The sequence below is a fragment of the Crinia signifera genome, chromosome 9, assembly GCF_055691185.1.
Source record: "Crinia signifera chromosome 9, ASM5569118v1, whole genome shotgun sequence".
Classification (NCBI taxonomy): Eukaryota; Metazoa; Chordata; class Amphibia; order Anura; family Myobatrachidae; genus Crinia; species Crinia signifera.
The window spans coordinates 32,945,858-32,972,082 of record NC_139225.1 but is presented as its reverse complement, the minus strand read 5'-3'; the positions used below and the strand labels follow the sequence as shown (position 1 = coordinate 32,972,082).

Below are 26,225 nucleotides of genomic sequence, written 5' to 3'. Positions count from 1 at the left end.
CCCAGTGCTGCCACTACATGCATGTGACCGGGAATTAGCCGTTATCACAGCAACAGTACCGACGCAGTACCACTAGAATTAAACAGTAATATCCCATACTGCTCAGCAACATTCAGATATGGTGACTGAGAATTACACAGGGATAGCACTGGAGGAGACAGATGCTAGAGGTCCTACTGGGTAGTGTGTATATATATTAATATTGCCCATATTCTGGGTAGAGATAGATATGTATATATATATATATATATATATATATATATATATATATATATATATATATTGCCCCTGGAATACATTGCTGCTGGCAATGAGCATGAAAACCCTGGCAGTGAGCATGTAACCCCCTAGCAATGTGTTACGTCAGGGCTGGGCAACACCGGCCCTCCAGATGTTAGTGAACTACACATCCCAGGATGCTTTGCGTTAGTTTTGCTATGTGGCCATGCTGAAACTAATGCAAAGCATCCTGGGATGTGTAGTTCATTAACATCTGGAGGGCCGGTGTTGCCCAGCCCTGGGTTACATGCTCTGAGCAGGGGGGTGCAAAATTTCTAGTTCCACCACTGCCCGGAAAATGGCCCTTATTCAGATCTGATCGCAGGACAAATTTGTTCTTAGAATGGGCAAAACCATGTGCACTGCAGGTGGGGCAGATGTAACATGAGCAGAGAGAGTTAGATTTGTGTGAGGTGTGTTGAAACTGAAATCTAAATTGCAGTGTAACAATAATGCAACCAGTATTTACCCTGCACAGAAATAAAATAACTCACACAAATCTATCGCTCTGCTCATGTTACATCTGCCCCTTCTGCAGTCCACATGGTTTTGTCCATTTTGAGAACAAACTTGTACTGCGATCAGATCTGAATAAGGGAGTGTGTGCCTGTGCAACACTAAGGAACTGTTTACTGCTGGAAATAAGCAGTCCTGGCTGTGGCATGTATCACCTCCCCTCTCTGCTCTGTATGACTTTGCCTGTGCTCTTGCATTGCCAAGTATGGGAGGTGCGCTGACGTCTGACCGATGTCCTGGACATGGTATGGAGTTGCCAATGGTTCGCCTTAGATTTAGCCGGCTCCTCGCACCACAGCTGGAAGCTTGCAGGCCGTAGTTACCCACCTCTGTTGCCTTGCACTTTGAGTTGATGAACGGATATGACATGCAGACATCATCGGAGACACCCCGGCTTCTGAAATCGGAGTGGAACCCCTTGCCTTCAACACAGGTGGATTTTACACAAGGCAACCTATGTGCTCGCCTAGGACCAAGCAGGTCCCAAGGGGCCCCGTAAAGATACCCTGGACATCCAAAACATTGAGGAGAGGAGCATTGCGTGACTACCACCTGACATTATGACATCACATGGACCTGCCCACATTCCCAAAGTCCCTTTGATGTTCTTTGATAGGATAAAAACTATTTGGACACTCACACTGGTCTCATGCACTGTATGTGGGCAGTCAGGTTACTTTACATGTGACACAAGTATTAGACATACTTCCAAAAGACCCAGAGCCTGAGTCAGATTTGTACGGGGTACCGATGGTCACGTAGCGGAGCATTTATCGGTAGACTGTGCATGCGCCAAGTTACTCTAGCAAATATAGTGCTATGGATTAAGGGAGGAGGGCCACAAACCGGTATCATGCCTAGGGCCCCATGAGGCCTAAATCCAACTCTGGCTTTCAATATGCTTGGCACACTTCATTTGCCCAGATTTATTTTCCCCTATCCCTTTATATATATTGCTAATAACAGCACAGTTAATAAGCAATACGGGTACAGTTCCAGTAATGAATGTGAAAGAGAGGGAAAACATCGCTGTATGAAATAGAAGATAAATAAGCCTCACATCTGAGGTTTCCCACTGTAGGGAGAAGTAGCAGCTAAACAAAACCATAAGATTGTATGGCTGAGCCTAAAGGTCCCCATACACGTTACAATTATTGTATACAATATCGCATCTCATCGCATCTTGGTTTTGCGATGAGATCTAGTACAAAAAGTATGAGCAGCACACACTTTTTGTACTAGATCTCATCTCATCGCAAAACTGAGATGCGATATTGTATACAATAATTGTAACGTGTATGGGCACTAGACTGATTCTCACCTGTACACTTATATGATTTGGACCCACAGGGCCGATAAATCATGTGAATGTGCCCTATCGTATGTGTTTTACCTCAGGATCCAATCCGATGCGCGGTACTGCGCACATCGGATCGTATCTGGAGATGGCCATGGTTGCCACAAGTATTTGTCGGATCCTGTGGCAGTCAATGGCATCCTTGGTGGGTAGTTAGCGGGGTATCACAGGCGATACCTCCCAGAAGTGTATAGCGGCCTTTAAGATGCTCAATATATTGCTGTTTTAATGTGTTTTTTGAGGACATTTTTTTAAGGTAAAAAATCATGAAGGCTCAGTATTACAAGGAGCCCGGTCATTGCTTATTATTCCCAGGCCTTGTAAGTGACATCACAGTATACGCAAATATGGACTTTGCTCTTCGACACATTAGGTGTCCATATTATATTTCACGATTGTTCCACGTTGTTACTTCTCGTCTAGCTTTTTATTTGTTTAAGCTAATGGTAGGATTCCGAGAGGTTGGAAGGGGCAGGTGTACCCAGTGGCTGCTCCTGATAGAATGGTACGTCATAGAAACATAGAATTTGACGGCAGATAAGAACCAGTCTGCCCCTTTTTTATCCTTCAGATAATCTCAACCCGTTTTGATCCTTATTACCACCTCTGTTGGGAGGCTATTCCACTTATCCACTACCCTTTCTGTGAAGTAGTTTTTTTAACATTTCCCCTGAACCTACCTCCCTCCAGTTTCAGTGCATGTCCTCGTGTTCTATTACTTCTTTTCCTTTGAAGAAAATTTCCCTCATGTACGATGTTAAAACCCTTAATATATTTGAAGATTTCTATCATCACCCCTGTCCCTTTCGTCTTACTCAATACTACATTTTAATTCACCTGTAATGGAGAACACACACAGTATATATTTGAGTTTCCTTAGCTGATACAGCCAGGACCTTTCCTAGATCTCTTTTGCCCACACCGTAAAGCGACACCAAAATGGGCAAGAATTGCACTGTGAGAATTACATCTGAGTACCACATTCCTAAGCTGGCACCAAACTCTGCAGCATCCATAGGGCTGGCATCAACAGTTGTACAACGTCCATTAGCAATCTGATCAGAATTGCCAAGTTCGATATGGCCATTCCGATTTCAAATTCAACCGATAAAACGCACTCTGAAAAGTATCAGTCTGTGCATGCTGTCTCCTTTCTGATCTCTCCAACAGGCCCGGGCAGTTTGGCCAGTGTAATGGTTAGCATTACTGCCTCACAGCACTGAAATCATGGGTTCGATTCCCATCACCATGGCCCTGGCTGTGTGGAGTTTGTATATTCTCCCTGTACTTGTGTGGGTTTCCTCCGGGTACTCCGGTTTCCTCCCACAATCCAAAAATATGCTGGTAGGTTAATTGGCTCCCAACAAAATTAACCCTAGAATGTCTGTGTGTGTGCGCGTGTACATGTGGTAGGGAATATAGATTGTAACCTCCACTGGTTCAGGGACTGATGTGAATGTTCAAATATTCTCTGTACAGCGCTGCAGAATCTGTGTGCGCTATATAAATAACTGGTAATAAACAATTGCGGTCCAGAGGCAAGATGACCACTCCACCAAAGCACTGGATCCCTTTATGTTGGCCACTGAATTTAAATGTTTGCCTGAGCACTGATAGAAGCTACAAATGTGACCCCATTTATATACAGCACTGGTTCTGCAAATCCCATGCAGGTGCAATACTCCCATCAAACGGTTCTGTCCTCATATTGGACATGAGAGGTCTAAACACAGCAGAGGTTCAGTGTTCTAGAACTGGTAGCACCCGGAAATAATGCATTATTGTCTTTCACAGTCAACATACGGATGGTCAACTGTTTGTTGGTAGGAATGCAGGAATTCTACACAGAGTTTCATTGCTTACACTCTATTGTGACGTCCTGTGGGTTTGGAATCCCCAGCAGATAGCCCACCACCGGCACGTATTGGACAAAAATTGGGCCTTCATTTATTTCTTACTAATTTTAGAGAGACTGCAACAATTATGTACCAATAGCAGAGAACTCAGCACCACCATGACTTCTGTGCCTGTTCTCTAGGAACTCCCCATCTCCAGTTGCTAGATGAAGCTTTGCCCATCGTGAGATACGAGAATCACACATCCACGCATGGAACATAAACATATGAACTCACATGACCAGGGTCTTGAGATATTTTATTGGTTGACACCCAATAAGCTGCACAGGGAGACAGGGTCATTGAGCCATAGCCCAAAGAACCTTCAAAAGAACATGGACACCAAGCAAACCATCATGACTCCACCAGAAGGTCTAGTTTAGGTCATCACCACAGGCAGAAGAGATCAAGAAAAACTATTGTTACATTGTGCAGAGCTTCAACTTACCAGGTGGAGAACATCCTATAACTAACAACCTCCAAATGGGTCATTTTGGTTTGATCTTCTGTCAGAGGGGACTTCAAGGCCTATCTTGGCCCAAAGGTGAAACATACGAGGTAACCAGTCCTGCTAAACACAAAGACACCTGGGAGTTCCCCTATGCCAGAGTGGCACCAGGCGCTGTGTCTAATACCAAAAAAATGTACCTTGGTCTCCCACCCTTTCTCCTCCTAAAACGTGACAGGGCCCTTTGGAGAAACCCTTTATCCACGGCAGATATGAGAACCTTGACAGGATGTGCGGCCTCACAGCTGGGAAGGAGAGAACAGATGGGGAGAGCTTGGTTCTAGAGGCAGAGGGATCTCCTTTGCTTCTCCTGGATCCTTAGGACTTGACAGGCTGAATGGGGAGCAGGCTGCCAAATTTAAAGTGCTGAATCACAGGAAACTTCTCCAGACACTGCGAGAGAAAGACACAAAACTAATTAGCGGCAGGCAGTGAGGACAACGGCAGTAAATGGAGACACACAGCCAGTGTCACATCAACGAGTAGTCATGAAGGGACATCCAGACACCTGGTAGATTAAGAAGCACTTTCTCTATCCCACTGAGAATTACTTCTAGTCACGTAAGCATATGGAACATCATCAACACCTTACAAGGGTCAACCTGCATCCTGACATTATCCAGGATGGTCTTACTGCTATTTCCACTTTAAAGACCACTTTAAAGGACAGAACTAAGGGCCTAATTCAGACCTGCTCACTAGGCAGGCTGCGTATCTTCGCTGCCTAGCGAGTAGGTAAATGCCGCCCCGTTGAAGGGAAGGAATGCCCCTGTGAGTGTGAAATGCAAATCCCCCACCGTGGGGGGTGGGATGAGTGAGCAGGTCTGAATTGCCCCCTTATTTAGATGAAAATAAATGGCAGACCCATTGGGGCAGATGTATTAATCCTTTAACAAGAGATAAATTCAAGTGTGATAAGGAGAGGTAACCGTGCAGCCAATCAGCTCCTTACTGACTTTATTCAAACACAACCTGTAACATGGCAGTTAGGAGGTGATTGGTTGGACGTTTATCTCTCCTTATCACCCTTGCATGTATCTCTTGTTAAGGCTTAATACATCTGCCGCAATGTATGGTGTAGTTCGTTCTCACAGTTCCAATGATTTGAAAAATGCCTAAAAGATATTATAAGGTTTTCCTGGTGTAAAGTCTCAGCCAATCAGTGCTGTTCTCACAGTTACATACACTTTATATATCCTATCACCGCTCTCTCCTTTATCATGTGACCCTACCAAATGTAAGATGGGCCTGATTCATGTTTGTAAGTAAAGCACAGAAGCAAGCAACTGGGCAAAACCATGCTGTGCTGCAGGGGGGGCAGATGTAATGTGTGCAGGGAGAGTCAGATTTGGGTGGGGGATAAAAAACCTAGATCTAAAGCTAAAATAAAGGTAACATTTGTGGGCTAAATGCAAAAGTAGTCAGTATTTACCCTGAAAATGTATTTGCTTTCCTTGTTTGGCAACATGGTTTGTTCCAGACTCAAAAGGATTTTTCATTAAGATGGGCATTCTATTGACAATGGCATGTTGCTATGGGTAACCAATCAGATTGTATTATCTTCTAGAAGAGTGTAAATAAATAAGTCGATTCCGATTGCCCATAGCAACAAGCCATCTTTTAATAGAACTCCCATCTTAGTAAATAAACCCCATTAGCGGCAGGGGTGTGCTATAGGGGTCCGACAGTCGGGATCCCAACAGTCATTATCCCTACAACTGGCGAGACCCAGATAGCATGGTGAGCGCAACTAAGCCCCTTGCGGGCTCCCCACACTGCGGGCACAGTGGCTCGCTAGGCGAGCCACCTATTCTATTCTCCCTCTATGGGGGTTGTGGACCCCCACGAGGGAAAATAGCGGGTGGCCGTCGGGAACACGGCTGTCTGTGTTTTGACAGTCAGGATCCCGACATCGGGTGAATGCATGTTGGGATCTTCACTGTCAGGACCCCGTCCGGCACCCAGCGGCAGGAGGTCAGTGATGGGGATCAGCAGCGGGTGGTCTGCGGCGGGCTGGCACCGGCGGGGGGAGGTAAGCAGCATGCAGGCACTGGCGTGGGAAGGGATGGCAGACGGGCAGCAAGCAGGTTTTACCCTCTAAAAAACCCTGCCGGGCTCTCGGGTGACCCGGGATTTTTACCTCCTCACCATTCCCACTGACTAAAATCCCAGGTTGATGCACGTTCATGTGCAAAAACCTGGGGTTTTTAGGTCGGTGGAAAAGAGTATGAGTGAAAGGTTCAGTTTAGGTTCCGTTGGTATCACTGTAGTGTGAAATAGATTGCTACACATAATATGTGATCTATAACAATTATTTGCACATTTGGGGGTATATGTACTAAGGCGTGGTTAGTTAAGGATGCATATGATCGGTGGCTCTGACTGATCGCTTTAAAACAGTAACAGCAATACTAGCTAAACAAGACTGTTGTAGCATTCGTTTCTATTGCCGTTTTAAACCCATCAGTCAGAGCCAGGATGATTAGCGGCATTGACAAGCCTTAGTAAATCTGTGCCTTGGAATTTTGATGAGGGTGGCATAGTAGTTAGGATTGTTTAGGGGGGGACTTTGGACTGCACACCCTAATTCTACATATAATGAGATGTGCTACCATAGTGAGACTTTTTTAGTTTTACACATTAAAAAAATAATAAAATGCTATAGGACTAAGCATGGAATACACTCTGCAATCTAACATTGTAAAGGCCCTACGCGATTTGGCCCCGATTTCACCCGATTCTGGAGGATTGGGCCGAGAAATCAGGTGAAATTGGCCAAATTGCGTAGGGTATGACATCTTATCTGATCCGATGCGCGGTCCCGTGCGCATCGGATCAGATCCAGATGTCGGACGGTCTGCACATAAGATTAATCATGTGCAGCCGTCTGGGGGAGCATCAGGAGCAGGCTGGCAGTGGGGACCTGTCCGGGGAGCAGCAGGAGCAGGGACTGGTCCGGGGAGCGGCACAAGATGTAGCGGCAGGCAGGGAGCGGGGACCGCGGCGCAGATGCGGAGCAGAGACCGGGGCGCGGCGGGAGAATAGAAAGAAATCCTATTCAAAAGACTGGGCGGCCGCTGATTGGCTGGGAACTCAGCCAATCAGCGGCCGCCCAGTCTTTTCAATAGGATGGTTTCTATTCTCCTGCTGCTCTGCGGTCCCCACGGCGAGCGGGAGAATATAAACCATCCTATTCAAAAGACTGGGCGGCCGCTGATTGGCTGAGTTACCAGGATTTCTTTCTATTCTCCTGCCGCGCCCCGGTCTCTGCTCAGCATCTGCGCCGCGGTCCCCGCTCCCTGCCTGCCGCTACATCTTGTGCCACTCCCCGGACCAGTCCCTGCTCCTGCCGCTCCCCGGACAGGTCCCCACTCCCAGCCTGCCTCCTGCCGCTCCCCGGACAGGTCCCCACTACCAGCCTGCCTCCTGCCGCTCCCCGGACAGGCCCCCACTACCAGCCTGCCTCCTGCCGCTCCCCGGACAGGTCCTCACTACCAGCCTGCCTCCTCCCCCCCCCAGATTTTTACATGTGATAAATCGCATCTGATTTATCACATGTAAAAAATGGCACATCAAGTGCCAAATCTAATCAAATCAAATAGAGCTGCCCGGGAAGCTCAGGGGAAATCGGGGCTGACTTGTCCTTAGGACAAGTCACCCTAGTGTGTGGGGGCCTTAAGCTTGCAGCAGGGCCCTCTTACCTTCAAGTCTGTCTGTTGTTACCCAGTTTGTTTTATCACGGTTTACTATTGTAAAGCGCAACGGAATCTGCTGCGCTATATAAGAAACTGTAAATAAATAAATCTAACTTACAGCAAAACGGAGGTGCTTAGCATAAGTTCTGGCCAAAAACATGGGACCACCAACCGCAACCCAGTGTCCTCATCTGGTTGGTACCTAACACCAAGGTTCAAGTCCAAGGAACCGGACCCCTTGGTCAGAAGCAGCCAATTGCCGAAGGCATCACACTAGTGAGAGGTTTACATGTTATGAAGGTAAGAAGTAATATATTGGGAAAGGCATTTGGACTGGATTCAGACATTTTAGCAAGGCTAAAACCATCCTGCACTGCAGATGTAACATGTGCAGAGAGAGTTAGATTTGGGTGGGGTGTGTTCAAACTGAAACCTAAATTGCAGTGTAAGAATACAGCAGCCAATATTTACCCTGCACAGTAACAAATCTAACTCTCTCTGCACATGTTACATCTGCCCCACCTGCAGTGTTTGAATAAGGCCCTTTGATTGGTAAGTCCTAAATACATGAATACCATTCATCAGTTTGGGGTGCAGGGCCCCCTGAGTTAAGCTGGCCATACATTAGAAAGCTTTGAGGTATGAATGCACAACTTCGATGGCTCTTACGATGAATTGCATGATTTTTGTGCACATCGTGAGATGTTCTGGTACGATTACGATTTGTGGTCCCGCGGCTCGGGAGAGGGATCATATGATCTTACGTGCTGCACATATGATCTGTCGAGTCCTGTTACATGGTAAGTACACCGTTAGCACATTGTGGGCCTTATTCTAGTTCACTCTTAGAGGCAAATTCCTTCTCAAATTAACAAAACCATGAGCACTGCAGGTGGGGCAGATATAACATTTACAGAGAGAGTTAGATTTGGGTGGGGTTTTCTTCAAAGTGAGCTCTATATTGCAGTGTTAAAATAAAGCAGTCTGTATTTTCCCTGCACAGAAACAAAATAACTCACCCAAATTATATCTGCACCTGTTACATCTGCCCCTTGCAGTGCACATTTATTATTTATTTATTAGCAGTTTCTTATATAGCGCACACAGATTCCGCAGCGCTTTACAGAGAATATTTTGACCATTCACATCAGTCCCTGCCCCAGTGGAGCTTACAATCTATATTCCCTACCACATGTACATGCACACACAGACATTCTAGGGTTAATTTTTGTTGGGAGCCAAATTAGCCTAGCAGTATATTTTTGGATTGTGGGAGGAAACCGGAGTACCCGGAGGAAACCCACGCAAGTACGGGGAGAATATACAAACTCCGCACAGTTAGGGCCATGGTGGGTATTGAACCCACCAACTAAGAAGGAATTAGCCTCTAAGAGTGAACTAGAATAAGGCCATGTGTGTCAAAATGAACCAAATCATGAGTCCGGGACGGTCACGAAGATGCCGGGGAACTCATGAAACGACTCTGAACGAATGCTGGTTCTTGTAATGTATGGCCAGCATAAGCGTGGCCTGACTTATCTGGGGGATCGTATTGTAAGACTTATTCCAGCCCAAGTAACACATTGTGGGTATTCAATCCCGGGTCCTGACTGTCAATCTGTCCTGACAGCCGTGACCCTGGCCTGTTTTCATTTAGCTTGACAGCATATCGCCAGGTGAGAAAAGGGAACGTGTCCACTTCAGCGGCCGTGGATTGTCGAGATTCCGCTGTGATTGTGACAATTCACAGCCGTTATGGACAAGCCTCTTCAATGTTGTCGGAAGCGACAACATTTAATAGGCACCCGCTGCTATTTCCCCCATCGGAAATAGCGTCAGGGATTGAATACCCCCACAGGCTGCTGTTTCTTACTTTAAACCTCTGAAGAGTGTGATACCTTGGGGCAGTTGGCTTGTTCTGGCCCCTGGATGTGAACCAAAGTTCTAGGTACCCGTCGGGTGAGGACACCTGATTGCAGTTGGTGGGCCCATATTTCTAGCTACAACCTAACCTAAGCACCTCACTCTTGCTTTATGCTAGACTGCAGAGTCTATTACAATTATTATTATTATGAGCAGTGTTGAGTACTATAGATTGTTGCCCGACATACTTGAAGCATTGGCTTTATTGTGCTTGTACCTATAAAACTGTACCCTATCCTCTTACATACTGCAAAACTCATGGGGGGTATTCATTCCCGGATTCCGACTCTCGGGACGCCCCGACAGTCAGAATCCGGGCCATTTTTCGTTCCTTCCGACAAGAATCCGACAGTCGGTATTTATTGCACAGACTGTTGAGGGTTGGAAAATCTGCAAATTGGCAAAAACGGCCGAAGATTTCGAAAAAAGCGGCTGTGAATTCTTTCATCCACGGGCGTTTCCGTCAAAACAGATCCGACTTGTTTTAAGGTCGAAACTTTTTTGTCAAAATCTGCCTTCGATGCGGTCGGACCCAGCAGCATTGAATAGGCGACGGCCTCTATTTCTATAGTGGCTGGGATGGAATACCGCCCATGCACTCATTGTATTCCACATTGACTACAGCAATACTTTCCATGCTGTTCTTCCCCTAAAAAGACTTTCACCCCTGCAATAGATTTTGGATTGCATCAGTGCTGCTGCTGCTCCTCTGTGTCAGTCTTCATATCACCGTCTCTACAATTAACCAAATGGAACCTAAAATATTTATGTTCACATCATCACCACCATGACTGCCCCAACATACATCTCCTGACTTGTCTCGAAATATCTCCCAACTGGACCTCTCCACTCCACGCCTCTCACCCCCACTCATTAATATGTCACATATGTCCATTTGGTCACATATCAAGAATTTACTCTTGACTCCAAACCTTCAAGCGTTCCCCGAACATTCATCTCTTCAGGCAAGAATATCCAACTGTTGAGCCACCAGCGTAAGCGGACTATGCCGGGCTACGCGGCAAGCAAACATGTCTGCACTGATGGAGGTCACAGAACATGGAATAAAAATTGTGCACCTTTCATCTATCGATCTTTTGCACCTGTTGATCATATGTTGCCGAACTACTGACGGTCTATCTAGACACCTAAACATCTAACATCTAAGACATCTAAACATGCATTAAGTCGACATGGTCAAAATGCCGACACAAGCAAAAGGTTGCCAAAAAAGGTTGACATGAGTTTTTCATGATTTAAAAAAAAAAAAAAAATACCGACTTGTTCATATTTTACTATCCCAGTGGGCATAGAGGGAGAATATTAGTGTGTCTGAAGCATAGGCAAGCGCATGGTGTCATTCAAGGGGATGCGGTGCACATATGGTGTCCATGTCAAAATAGTCACAAAAAACTGAAAACCTTATGCCGACATTTTTTATGCTGACCTTTTCACCATGTCCACCTCTTCATAGCGGTTGACTCTTTGACTGTTGACCTAGCAGCCCGTACCCCACTGTGCTGCCCTGTGCTGTTTGGGGACCCTGCTTCTTCCACCATATACCTTGTTTATTAATACCACTGGATGTTGCAGCAGATCTGGCTTTGCTTCTGCATCCGAGTACCGCAATGTATTCCTTTCCATTTGCTCACGGCCTTGTGCAGGATGAGGCCGGAAGAGTGGGCTCTCGGGCCTTTGTAGGGAGTTTACCACTAAGGAAGTTCCACATGTGTGTGTGTGGGAAGAGGCAGCTGCGCTCTCTAACAAACAGGGCAATAAAGGCTATTAACCCTTCATCTGCCAATGTGTAGTGGGTGGGCTCCCGCGCTGTAGCTGCTGGGAAATACTGCTCACCCTGACCCCACTTATATAGGAATTGGCTTCATTGTAATCTTTGGTTGTATTAAATGCATAAAACCCAACTAAAGAATTTGTTTCTGCATTTATTTAGTCTCCCCTGAATTCACCTCAGTTATGTGTCATCCGTTTTCCCTGCCGTTCGGCTCAGCAAAACTTTACACATAAGCGGCAATAATAATGTGAGTTACTTCCCCTGCGCTCCACATTGCTGCGCAGATCCTAGTACGCACTGCATGCAAAACACCAAGGCTGGACCATGGGTAGCGATGACTTGGGTAATGTTGACGTTATCCAGACCTTTAAAATACTTCCGATCATTAAAAACAAAAACACTAATGATGATGTTATTTTTTTTTAATTCCTACGACGTAGCTCCCAGCCAATCAATAGCCTGAATCCATTCCATGGGGGGGGGGGTGACTCTATATGGATCGGAAAAGGCCGAATTTGGCCCCGTTCTGATGTTTAGGGGAATGCGCGTGTGCGATTATGTGCTTGTGCACCCCACCTGTGCGACAGCCTTCGGCGAGCATCTCACTTGCCCAGGTGTTCGCATGGGTAGGTGGAGGTGTGCAAGGGGCGGCATTAGGGGAATGGCCAACATTTCTAGGCATCCCCATGAAAAAGCTGGGCGTTCCCCCGGAAACGCGGGCGGGCCGATGCCTGCTGGGGAGTGGGCGTCTGATGTCACATAACGTCAGTGCCCACCCACTGTTCGGCGGACTCAGACAGTAATAAAAGTCAGTTTAGACTGCCCCACCGAAATCGTGACGGTTGGGAGTTGCGTCTATTAGCACACAAACAGCAATCTGTGACTTCCTGTGTTTTACAAGTCCCAAACTGAAACTGGGAGGGCAAACTAGGACTGTTCTTTCCACGGATGCTAGAGCACTACAGATTGACCAAGCCTGGACGCACTACCTCACTTCTCAATGTTCTCTTTACAGACTTAGGGGGGAGATGCCCGCCGGGCCCTATTCAATGCTGTCTTCCCCGACAGCATTGAGCAGAGTATCTCGGCAGAACGAGCCCGACATCACAAGTGGTCGGGCTCAGTCTGCCGAGAACGGCCGGGAAGTGACGAGCTGCCGGCTCCAGCTCGCCTCTTCCCGGCCGCAACTCGCGGCCACACCCCTTCTCATCCCAATGCAGGCGGGACATTGAATCCCGCCTGCAAGTTCTCGTCGAGCTGACCGAGAACGGGACTGCTGTGACCCTCACATTGAATACCCCCCTAAAACAGAATTACTCCTAATTTTGCTAATGGGAAAACTATTATTATTATATTTCATTTATAAGGTGCCACAAGTGTTTCGCAGCTTTGTACAAGGGTGCTAGTGTAATAAACATTACCCTGGTGTTCCCCATAATATGGTGACATCCACTGGTGTCTATACATCAGAGATTCCCAAACTCAGTCCTCAATGCACCCCAGCAGCCAAGGTTTTAAGGATAACCATGTTTGAGGAAAGGTCATTTAAGGCCTGATCGTACAGCTGGTAATTTTTCGGACCCCTGCGACCAATTATACACCATCCCACCATAGTGAAATCCCGCCCTGTGCAAGCCTGCGAAATGCGTAGCTGGCTTCCAAAACTATATTGCAGGCCTGTGAATAGCTGCAAATTCATACGCAAGCCCGGCAGCAGCAATAGGAACAGGCTGATCGGAGCTGGGACTTCCCCTAAAACTCTTGGACATGCCTGCATTTCTCCTGACACTCCCAGAAAAATGGCTGATTACCACCCCCAACACCTGCTTCCTGTCAATCAACTTGCAAACGGCCAGCAATCAAAATTGTAGCAGGATTTTATCATAGGACGGCCTTGCGCATGCAATATATCGATGACCGGCCAACCTGCTAATTTGCAGACGTCCGAATTAGGCCCTTAATTAAGATATCAGTTCATTTGATTTAACCATCTGTGCTCAGCCATGGATATCCTAAAAACCTGGACTGTTTAGGTCATGGGTCCTCAAACTGCGGCCCTCCAGATGTGGTGAAACTACAAATCCCAGCATGCCTTGCCACAGTTTTCCTATAAGGGACTGTTAAAACTGTGGCAAGGCATGCTGGGAATTGTAGTTTCACAACATCTGGAGGGCCGCAGTTTGAGGACCCATGGTTTAGGTGCTTGAGGTTTGGGAACCACTGCTATAAATGATATTTCCTTTTTGGTACAAATGTCTATAGGCTGTAAGCCACTGAGCAGGGTCCTCTTTGGCGGATATTCATTGCAGGGTCATGACTGTCGGGCTGTCCCGTTCTTGGCCGGCTCGACACTGATTTGGCATGCGGGATTCAATGTCCTGCCTGCCGAGTGCAGAGAAGGGGGTGTGGCCGCAAGAAGTGGACGGAAATCGCTGAGCTGCGGCCGGGAGCTCGACAATTCTGGCCGCTCTCGGCAGAACGTGCCCAATTGCTTGAAAAGTCGGGCACGTTCTGCCGAGATCCCTGTTCAATGCCGATGGGGAAGACAGCATTGAATAGGGCCCCAAAGCTATTTCCCCCATCGGGAATAGCGGCGGGAGATTGAATATGCCCCTTTGTCTGTTACCCTGTCTTATTTTATTACTCCTCCTTTACGTTTTTGCTCCCAATTGTACAGTGCAACAGAATATGCTGGCGCTATGTAAGTAAATGTTAATGGAAAGAAGCAGAAACAAAGTAAATCTGGGTGATCACCATACAAGGCTCACTTAAGACGAGCTGTTCATTCGTGGTATTTCCGATATCGTGCGGACACATTATACAATTTATCTGTCCTAAAGATTGAGACCAATTACACATTATACAATTCTCTGGCCAAACAGAAATTTCTCCAGTGATCTGCCAGGTAATTGTATAGTGTGTACCCAGATTTACCTATGCAGAATAACATGTGCTCACATATTCTCACCTATAAAGTGAGAATAGCCCTTGCTTATGAACAGGGTATATCTGCCGGCCAATGATTACAATTACGGATCTCTGAGTCCAATTCTAGATAGCCCAGGTCCCACGGTTGCCCCACCATGGCCTTACTAAATTTGTACTACGCACGAAATCCCATTTACCATTATGTTGCGCCCATTTAGATGCAGCTGAGATGCTGACAATTCAGAATCTGACAGAATCAGACACACAGTCCAGTGTTATGGGCGGGGCTTCTCCTCTGCTGGCACTTGCTGATGACATCATCTCCAAGTGCCGGCTCTCAATACAGTGTTAACAGGACTCCGATCGGATGACCCAGCTTACATGTTGTCACTGCACCATAACCCGGGTTTTCCAGTGTCAAACCCAGGTCGCCACCAGGGTCTGATACTTGGGAACCCTTTCACACTGAGCCATGATAGGGATTAAACTTGGCAATAACCTTGGTTGAAGCAGCTATGTGAAAGGGGTTAAAACATTTTTCCAAAATCCACCACTGCATTCCAGGTTTTAAAGGATACAACATGCAAATACTGGTCCAATCTATATTGCGGCTATAAAATCAATTCCAGAGTTCTAAGCTACAAAAAGTCCGATCTTTCCCCATTTTATATTTGGCAAATCTGGGGGTATGGTTCATTGGGATATTAGGAGGTAGATGCAACTGCAAGGTGCTCATCAGGGGGGAGTGTTTATCTGGCATATATATAGTACACCAGCCAGGTTTTTGTGCGAACCCCTATGGGAGCAAAGGAAAATCCACTAAGTTGTGGAATTGTGATCCGGAACGCAGTTTGGAACCATTTTAAATTCCTTCCTAGGGGTTTGGATGTTCTCCATGTGTTTCATCCTACACCCAGAAATCATATTGCTGGGGTTATTGGCTTTTTACCAAGATAGACTGTAAGGTGGGGCTCCATCAATTAGACCCACAGATCTCCGAAAATCGATATCTATTATTATTATTTAAGTTTCTTATATAGCGTACACATATTCTGCAGCGCTTTACAGAGAATATTTGAATTCTAACATCAGTCCCTGCCCCAATGGCTCACGATCTGAAAAAGCCGCTGAGACCCTAGGGAGGCGGAGAAACGCGTCATATTACAAAAAAATACAAAATTTTTTTTTTTTTCTCTTTTGAGCATTCATCTTTGTGGTGATCATAAGGGATCCCCCCTGCTTAACTGCTGACACCACCACCCACCCCCCAGAGATTGGCTGATCCGGGGTGCTATCAATATAGCTACACAAAGAAGCCCTGAGTTCCAGAGACTGTGTCATCAATAAGGACAATAAAATCTATCCAATCGGGGTGGACAACAACACGGCAGGTATTGGGAAAAACACCTATACATATAATTCTTTTTTTGTTGTCTATACGTACTGGCCAGTATGTTTTAATGTAATGAATATTCTGTTTTATATATTGTTTCCAGCGCGTTTTATGTTTTTCTTTTCCTGCCCCAGTGGAGCTTGCAATCTATATTCCCTACCACATGTACACGCACACAGACATTCTAGGGTTAATTTTGTTGGGAGCCAATTAACCTTCCGGTATATTTTTGGTTTGTGGGAGGAATCTGGAGTACCCGGAGGAAACCCACGCAATCACAGGGAGGATATACAAACTATGCAAAGACAGTGCCATGGTGGGAATCAAACCCATGACCTCAGTGCTGTGAGACGGTAATGCTAACCATTACACCGTCCGTACTGCCCCAAATTTGTCAATTTACGGAGATCTGCGTGTGTGCGAACACTTAAATTGCTGTCGCAACCGCAGTCTAAGTAGTGACGGGGGGGGGGGGGGGGGTGTCAACGCAGTGGAGGGTGGCGACCAGCCATTGGGTGGGCGGCGACGCTGCATTCTGTGGTAGTTGTCCGGACAACACTTGGGGGGAGGGCCGCTGGGACTCGAAACATGGCTGGTCTGTACACAGTGAAGCACTCGCATTTTAGCGCCGCGCCTACAAAATTTTGCCGCCACAACCCCAGATGGGACCCGGTGTGCCGGCCAGCCTTGTCCTGTGCTGGGCTGCCCCCGATATCCTGCCGCCACGGGATGTAGTTTTGCAAATCCTCACAAAACTACAACTCATGCCGAATCAGGCCTATACGCGCTATAGAGATAACAGTAATGTTCTTGGTGCTGCAGATTTATTCTCTCTCTGCGTAACTAGTCTGGCTTCCAATTCCAATATGGAGTTTGGAAACCTCTACTATTTAACCGCGCCGGTCTCATCTGCCATCTATGTGTAGCCTCCTGCTAGAGACAGAACAGAGGAGACTTGCTTGTGGGTTGTAAAAGCCCCGCTACCCTGCCCCTAGCCCAGACTGTTAGTGGCAGCCGCTGATGTCATGAGGCAGGCTGGGGGGAGCCTGGAGATCTGGCCGCATGGAATTCCAGCCAGGGTGAGAGTTCACTCCGCTTCCCAGAGACGCAGGGGCCTGGAGAAGGCTGAGCAAACAGCAGCACAATTTCTAGTCCTAAAGAGCTGTGCTGTTCTCCTGCTGCAGGCGCAGGGTTTCTGTGGTGCTGGTGTGAGGGGAACACACATCAAGGGATGAAAGGAAGAGGCCTATCAGTTAGTACTTGGTTAGTCACAAGCTGACACACACATGGGCACAGTATGCTAGCTCTGCGCTCCTTAATGTGAAGCAGCTCTCGCTTGCAAATCAATACCACAGATCCTTGTAGTGCCAGGGAACGGCGAACAGCCTGAGCATTCATACCAGCGTGCCCTGCACCACTGGGCGAGGAACGCTGCAGACGCTGTGTGTGATCGCACAATGTGTCATGTATTCCTGGGAGAAACTCCATTATTGTGGCTGTACACAATCGTCCTATGTCCCGCTTATTGTGATCTGTGTGCGGCACAACAATTTATAGTGTGCTGACAACAGAGGCAAACTTGGGCAGCCAATGGGGAAACAGCAGATACCAAACTTGCTATTATGGCTTTGGACTGGCAGAGAAGGCTGGCACCTGTAGTTCCACAAGAGCTAGGTCAGGCATGTCCAAACTGTGGCTCTCCAGCTGTTGTGAAACTACACATCCCAGCATGCTTTGCCATATTTTAAGTATTCCCTAATAGCCAAACTGTGGCAAGGCATGATGGGACTTGTAGTTTCACAACAGCTGGAGGGCCATAGTTTGGACATGCCTGACCTAGGTGCTCACAAGGGCATCTGCTGTGGATATCCAGGTACTGCATGCTTGGACTTGTAGTTCCACAAACTCCGGAGGCTACTACTTGCCTTACCAAGCTAATCATTTGCATAGAAGCTTATTTGGTGTCACACACACACACGCGCACACACACACACACACACAATATATACATATTGCGCTGTGCGAAGGCAGGCACCAGGCCGCCATGTTTTCAGTTGCATTGGTTGCGTGTGACATCACGCAGCCGACACAATCCCCCCACAAATGGTCCGGACATTCCCCTGTTGTCCAGACCGCGCCCGCCCAACGCCACGTCATGGCCCCACCGGTACTTAGACTGTGGTCGCATTTTCCTGAATGGGACCGCAGTTTAAGGGGTCTCACATGTGCACTGATGCGTGTGCCTATGCGCATAAGTGAGGAGAACTCTGGTTAGCAATTTCTGCACTTCAGCAATCCAAGCTGAATCAGTCCCATGTTTCCAAGCCAGTTCCGACCTGAGACTTTACCCCTTTTTGACTGAAGTGTGTTTTGGCTGGCATTTGGAGGTAATGTCACCCCCCGAGCACCAGGAATTGGGGCCACTGGGGCATGGCCTTGCTCCTACAAGGACACTTCCCCCTAAAGGAAGTTGTCCATGACACGCTGGAGGCAAAACTCTCCCCAGGTTCCAGGACACACTTTTACCTGGCCAGCTCTGCTGTCTGCATGGAAGGGCCGACAGTGGCGCTGAGGGCCTGTGCCGTGTCCCCCAACGGCATGTGCCGTGTCCCTGGCAATCCAATCCAGTTAGCAACCAGGATTGGACCTTTGGTTTTTTTTGGGCCCTTCGCCATTGAGCAAAAACCAGGGTTGATGTGCGTTCATGTTGAATAAACCTGTGTTTTTCAAGGCAGTGGAAAAGGGGGGAAAGTGGTATAAGTATGTACTAATAATTGGAGAGAGACAAAGTGGACAGAGATAAAGTAACAAATATTCAGCTCCTAAATGCCATGTTAAAGGCTGTGTTTGAAAAATAACAGTTAGGAGGTGACAGGTTGGTAGTTTATAGCTCCCCAAGGCTTAGTAAATAGACCACTAAGGTGCTACTATCTGGTAAATAATAATTAATATATGTGTGGTGTTTGTATGTTCTCCCCATGTTTATAGTGGGGATCCCGACTGCCAGTGCTCCGACAGGGGGGCGAGCGCAAAGAAGCCCCTTGTGGGCTCGCTGGACCCCCACAAGGGAGAATAGCCCCTGTGAGTCGGGATTACCCCTGTTGGAGCACTGGCAGTCGGGATCCAGATGTCGGGATACTGACGGAGCGTCATCCAGCACCCACCCTCCAACACTCCAAAAACATACTAGTGTGTATATGTATGTGTATATGTAGTAGGGAATATAGGGGCATATGTATGTATGTATATATATATATATATATATATATATATATATATATATATATATATATATATATATATATATATATTTTGTGAGAGAGAGTTACTATAATTTCAAGCTATGAGAAAAGTTGCCGTTTTCCTTTTAGCTGATCCGTATGAAAGTACGATACGTGTTCCCCTCGCCAGTCTCCCCAGCGTGGAGCCGCGGTGGTCAGGTAGGCACCGTCAGCAGCAGCTGCCATCTGTACACATGGAGGTTACAGACAGGGACAGAACATGGTTAGCAGGAAGGAGACAGCACAGACTTCCAAGAGACTGGCTCCCAGATTACAGAGGTATGTGGGTGGAACCTTACACAGGATGTGAAGCCGGCAGGGGGGGGGAGAGGAGAAGGAGGAAGGTCTGATTCAGTGCTCCAGGAACTTTTCACCTCAGTAATTCTATTCAGTACATGTGCTCACCTCTTGCAGGGGTTAAATACAACTGTGTATTACTGCTGTGGTAACAGATCTCAGATACATTAACCCTTCCTCTGCACCTCTAGCCTCCCTACATGATATCCACCACCTCACCCCCTCAAACTCTGGCCCCCTCAGACTCTGGCCAGCACTACATCAAATGTACCCTTAATTCCGACCAAACATGGCGTTCTCCTTCTCACCCCGCTTATTGCGCTGTGAAGAGGACAGTAGAAGATAGGAGCTATCTTTACTAACCTGGTCAACAATCATCCCGCCTTATTTCAGTGACAAAGTTTTTGGGCCACATGATGCGGGTGTGGGTTACTAGATATAAGGTCGACCATGATTGGTCGACATTGAAAAGGCCGACGCATGAAAAAAAAGGGTCAACATGCACTAGGCAGATATAATCAATAGCTCCACATGGATATGGTGGGCACAGGAAACTGTACACATGAGTTTTTCACGTTTTTTGTAGGTGTGTGTATGTCGACACCTGTCAACATGGACCACCAGTTAGTGTAATGCTTCGCTCAGAGCACTTTACCATTCATACTCAATTGTAGTCCGTGTGGATCGGAAAAGTTCGATGAAACAAAAAAAATAGCATGTCGACATATTTGTGTTAAACCATTGCCATGTCGACCTTTTGATCATGTCAACCTTTTGGCCGTCAACCAATAGCGGTCGACCGAACAACCAGTACCACATGAAATGCCAAACCTACAGGCCCCCCCTCCAGTAACATTTACCAAAGGGGTCGATTTAATTCAACAGGAGTTTAATAACGCTGGGAAACAGCTCCAGGACCTACTTAATACAGTGGCTACTATGTCAGAGAAGACTCACGACTTAGGGCCTTATTTTGGTTCATTCTTTCTGACAAAATCCTTCTTAGATGGGCAAAACCATGTGCACTGCAGGTGGGGCAGATGTAACATGTGCAGAGAGAATTAGATTTGGGTGGGGTTTTACTTCAAAGTGAGATCTATATTGCAGTGTAAAAATAAAGCAGTCAGTATTTTCCCTGCACAGAAACAAAATTACTCACCCAAATCTAATTCTCTCTGCACAAGTAACATCTGTCCCCCTGCAGTGCACATGGTTTTGTCCATCTAAGAAGGATTTTGTCAGAAAGAATGAACCAAAATAAGGCCCTTAAACGGGGTGTTTAATCACGAGAACCGGCATTCTCAAGCTTAAGTGCCTGGCCACTATGCTGTCCGCCACCTGCAAGGGCACAAAACAGCATCACGGACCGGTCCTAGTTTTGTCAGATTTCTGCTCACACCCCAGAAGGGCTGCAAACAGAAATCCCTCTGTCGGCCATAACTGAATAGGTCGGGAGCTGCTTCCCAGAGCTATTCAACTTGTGTTGAATTGAAATCGACCCCAAAGTAAGCCCTGGCCCCCTGGACATAACAAGAAGAGGTGTGGCTATACCACCGTGACCAATGAGCGGAGAGTACTTCCAATGGGAAGCCACACCTCTGCTGTTACAGCTGTTCTAAGCTGCTTCTAGGGACTGCAGCTGATGCAGTCCCAATTGTTTAACAATGAAAAGTGGAAGATCATAGGGCAGTACGGATGGTGTAATGGTTAGCATTACTGCCTCACAGCACTGAGGTTATGGGTTCAATACCCACCATGGCCCTAACTGTGCGGAGTTTGTATATTCTCCCGTACTTGCGTGGGTTTCCTCCGGGTACTCCGGTTTCCTCCCACAATCCAAAAATATACTGGTAGGTTAATTGTCTCCCAAAAAATTAACCCTAGAATGAATGTGTGTGCGTGTACATGTGGTAGGGAATATAGAGTGTAAGCTCCAATGGGGCAGGGACTGATGTGAATGTTTAAATATCCTCTGTAAAGCGCTGCGGAATATGTGTGCGCTATAGAAGAAACCGCTAATAAATATATAAATAAGGGAGATATTATGCCAATTCAAGTAATTAGAGATTGATGAACCCAATGAATAAAATGCCCACAAAACTTTGACAAGGACCCGGGAAATGTGTTTAGGCGTAAAACCAGTGCGAGTCTGATAAGGATCCCGCTACATCTATATAATGACCAGCAGGCAGGATGGTAAATGTGGTCACACTATGAGTGCTAGAGGTCTCTGCATGCTGTCACCTTCCAGCCACACTTAAAGCCCCCGGGGGCCCCAATTGCTGACCCTTCCCCAGGGTGGCAGCTGTGCCTGTGCAGCTCATTAGAGTTCCGTCTAATAAAGTTCTAAATGTGTCTAGATCTCGGGAGCAGTGAGGACACTATAATCACAGAGCTGATCACAGGCCACACAGAACACTGTGTCGGCATGTCAGCACTAGGCTGAAACACCTTTTGAAATCATATCAACATTTATTGCAAAGGAAACAGTTACCACAGAGGACGTGGGAGTGGGTTTTGTGGTTTATTGCACACGTGGACATCGCAGCATTAGCAGTATGTGCGCAGAGTATCCAATGATCCATACTCCTAAAAACCACATCTTCATTCTCTGTGGCTTACATTGCGCGCCGGGCGATTCTCTAAGCTAGCGGGTCAGTGATATCGGTGATTCCGATTATCAGCTGCTTTATTACAAAAGGGCTGAATGAAACTCCCGGGTCAAATTAGGGTCAACTTCGTATCATATATACCCCTATCACACTGCAGCTCTAAAACGGTATATTGCCGATTTTGTAGCCTTTTAAAACGGTGAGAGCTGCAGTGTGAAAGCGCCAGTCTCTATTTACCGGTTACAGATAACCGGTATTTCTAAATGGCAAAAAAGCAGAGTCCTACACGATTCAGAGCCGGTTTTTATGCAGTGTGAATGGCTCGGTTTTCTATGGTTTGAAACGTGTTCTTTGGGGGTTAAACAGGCTGAATGTGAATGGTACTTCAACGCTATTTAAAACGGTAATATACCGGTTTTCCCCTGCAATGTGAAAGGGGTTTAGTGGCGCAGACCTGTTTTAAATACCATGACGAAATACCGGGTCTTAAATGTTTAGGCAATGTGAAAGCAGCATAAGTGATTATCTGGACACCACACCATCCCTAGGTGGGCTAGACAGGACCCTATTACAGACCTGACCATTCTATTATCAAACAGAGTCTCTGCTCTCCTCCTTCACCCATCGTGTTGCGGTCACATCTCATCGAGGGGTGCCGACAGTCGGGATTCTTCGGGTCGGTAGACCGACATCGGAATCACCACTGTTAAATGCCAGAAAATCTGGATCCCGACTGACAGGGGCTATTCTCCCTTGTGGACCCTGATAGATTCAGAATAGAACCAGTGGCGAGCTTGAAGAGTCCGCAAGGGGAATCTTAGCGTTCGTCCATTGACGGAGTACCGGAGGTCGAGATTCTGGTGTCGTTATACTGACCGTCGGAATCCCGACTGACGGAGCGTCATGCTACACCCCTCACAGGAACATAGAATGTGACAGCAGATGAGAACCAAATGGCCCATGCAGTCTGCCCTGCAGGGTTAGAGGACTAGGGAGGGAGTGAATCATTAAGTCAACAGTGTCTAGGTCGACCACTATTGGTAAACAGGCAAAAGGCCGACACATGTAAAAGGTCCACTTGCAATAGGTCGACATGGATAAAATGTGGACACATGGAAACTGTCAACATAAAAAAATGGTCAATGCAGGAAAAGGTTGACATTTGTTTCATTGTTTTTATGTGTCTATGGTGACCTATGTGTTCGGACTCCCGCTATGCTGACATGGATGGAGAAGTAAGAAAAAGTTGTTGTTTTTATTTTATTATTATTTTTTTTTTAAATCATGAAAAACTTGTGTGTCAACCTTTCCATGTGGCGACCATTATCATGTCAACCTTTTGATTGTGTCAACCTTATGTCAATGATCCACCCATTGCACATCGACATTGTTCATGTGGCTTCTGACTGAAGCCCAGTGGGCAAGTAATGACATTGTGAGCGATGTCGTCAATGATTCCCGTCGATCCCCGAACCAACAATATAGCACATACACACTGAACGATATCGTTAACGATAGTGCTCAGTGTGTATGTTCGATATAAATCGAGATTGAGCTGAATGTACAGACGACGATATTGAGCATACACATTAGATTAGATGATATCAACAATATATAAAGATATTGTTAATGATATATCGTCAAGTGTGTATGGAGCTTTACATAGACTTTTTTTATATTTCCAAGCTCATAATTCACTATTTGTCTGCAGATTTTTATTTTGATAAATCGTAAACTTACATCCCTGCATAGCATTTGGCAGAAACAGCTTTAAAGGCCCTCATACACTGGGTGATTACACTAATGCCCCCATACACTGGGTGATTACACTAATGCCCCGTACACTGGGCGATTACACTAAGGCCCCCATACATTGGAGGATTACACTAAGGCCCCCGTACACTGGGTGATTACACTAAGGTCCCCGTACACTGGGTGATTACACTAAGGCCCCCATATGCTGGACGATTACACCAAGGCCCCCGTACACTGGGTGATTACACTAAGGCCCCCGTACACTGGGCGATTACACTAAGACCCCCATACACTGGGTGATTACACTAATGCCCCCGTACACTGGGCGATTACACTAAGGCCCCCATACATTGGAGGATTACACTAAGGCCCCCATACATTGGAGGATTACACTAAGGCCCCCGTACACTGGGTGATTACACTAAGGTCCCCGTACACTGGGTGATTACACTAAGGCCCCCGTACACTGGGTGATTACACTAAGGTCCCCGTACACTGGGTGATTACACTAAGGTCCCCGTACACTGGGTGATTACACTAAGGTCCCCGTACACTGGGTGATTACACTAAGGTCCCCGTACACTGGGTGATTACACTAAGGCCCCCGTACACTGGGTGATTACACTAAGGCCCCCATATGCTGGACGATTACACCAAGGCCCCCATACGCTGAGCGATTACACTAAGACCCCCATACGCTGGGCAATTACACTAAGGCCCCCATATGCTGAGCGATTACACTAAGGCCCCCATGCACTGGGCGATTACACTAAGGCCCCCATATGCTGGGCGATTACACTAAGGCCCCCCATACGCTGGGCGATTACACTAAGGCCCCCATGTGCTGGGCGATTACACTAAGGCCCCCATGCGCTGGGCAATTACACTAAGGCCCCCATGCGCTGGGCAATTACACTAAGACCCCCATACACTGGGCGATTACACTAAGGCCCCCATGTCATAGCTGCCTACCCTCCTGCATTCTGCAGGAGACTCCCTGAAATAGCAGCAATCTCCCTATCTCCCTCATTAGTCTAGCAATCTCCCTCATGTCACCTAGCCCACATTACACTGTTACATTTTTTAAGAAAAAAAAAAGAATGAGAGACAGATACATTTACATTGAATCATCAGCACCATTTCCCAGCACTTTACCAAGTATAGTATCTCCTACTAACTGCTTCGGGGCTCATTTATATTTGGATATAAATAATTTCAAAAGATTCCTCTCCGTACACACCCAAGCTTCTAGGTGCCACGTTCACAATCTCTTTTCACAATCTTTCCATATATGGAACTAGACACGCCCTGTGGGAGGAGCATTACACCCCTCCTCAATGGGGCGCTTTGCAAAATTCTACTACCAAATATAATCTCCCTGAAACTAGTTTTTAAAAGTAGGCAAGTATGCCCCATGTGCTGGGCGGTTACACTAAGGCCCCCATGCGCTGGGCGATTACAGCAATTACGCTGGACGATTACACTAAGGCCCCCTTACGCCGGACGCAACAAGTCGCCCCTGCTGCAGAAGCAATGTCTTGGATTGTTTCTTAGCCGCCTGGGACCGTCCCGGGCGATATATCGCATGCAATCTGGCCGACTGGGAAGGTTCCAGGTGGCTCAAGGGAGCACTAAGTGCAACTCTTTTGAAGGGAGAAATGGCCTCGGGATACTTTCGCTAGGTCAACTCTATGAAGGTCGACATATATATCATGTGTCGACCTTTAGTGGTCGACCTAATGTGTCGACATGGCTAACGTTGACAGGGTTGAAAGGTTAACACAAGCATTAGGTCGACAATGGGAAGTTCTACAGTCACAAGACATGAGTTTTTCATGGATTTTTTCACCGACAGGCGGTATGTCACACCCTACCGTCCCCAACGGCGTGGAGGGAGAATATAATAGCGAGGGGACGCGGTACACTAACATAGTGTCCATGTCGTCTTACGGCGAAATTCCGGACATTTTTTTAAAAATAAGTTATGTTGACCT

The 26,225-nt window shown here is 46.8% G+C and overlaps 1 protein-coding gene across 1 annotated transcript in view; it reads right to left on the bottom strand.

Moving 5' to 3' along the window:
* Positions 1–4,289: 4,289 nt before the first annotated feature.
* PTPA (protein phosphatase 2 phosphatase activator) overlaps positions 4,290–26,225 on the bottom strand; it is a 66,568-nt gene continuing 44,632 nt past the window's right edge. The window contains exon 10 of the mRNA XM_083158757.1: positions 4,290–4,948. Within this exon, the coding sequence (XP_083014883.1) occupies positions 4,874–4,948 (75 nt within the window). The 3' untranslated portion in view covers positions 4,290–4,873. The remainder of the gene's footprint in view (positions 4,949–26,225) is intronic.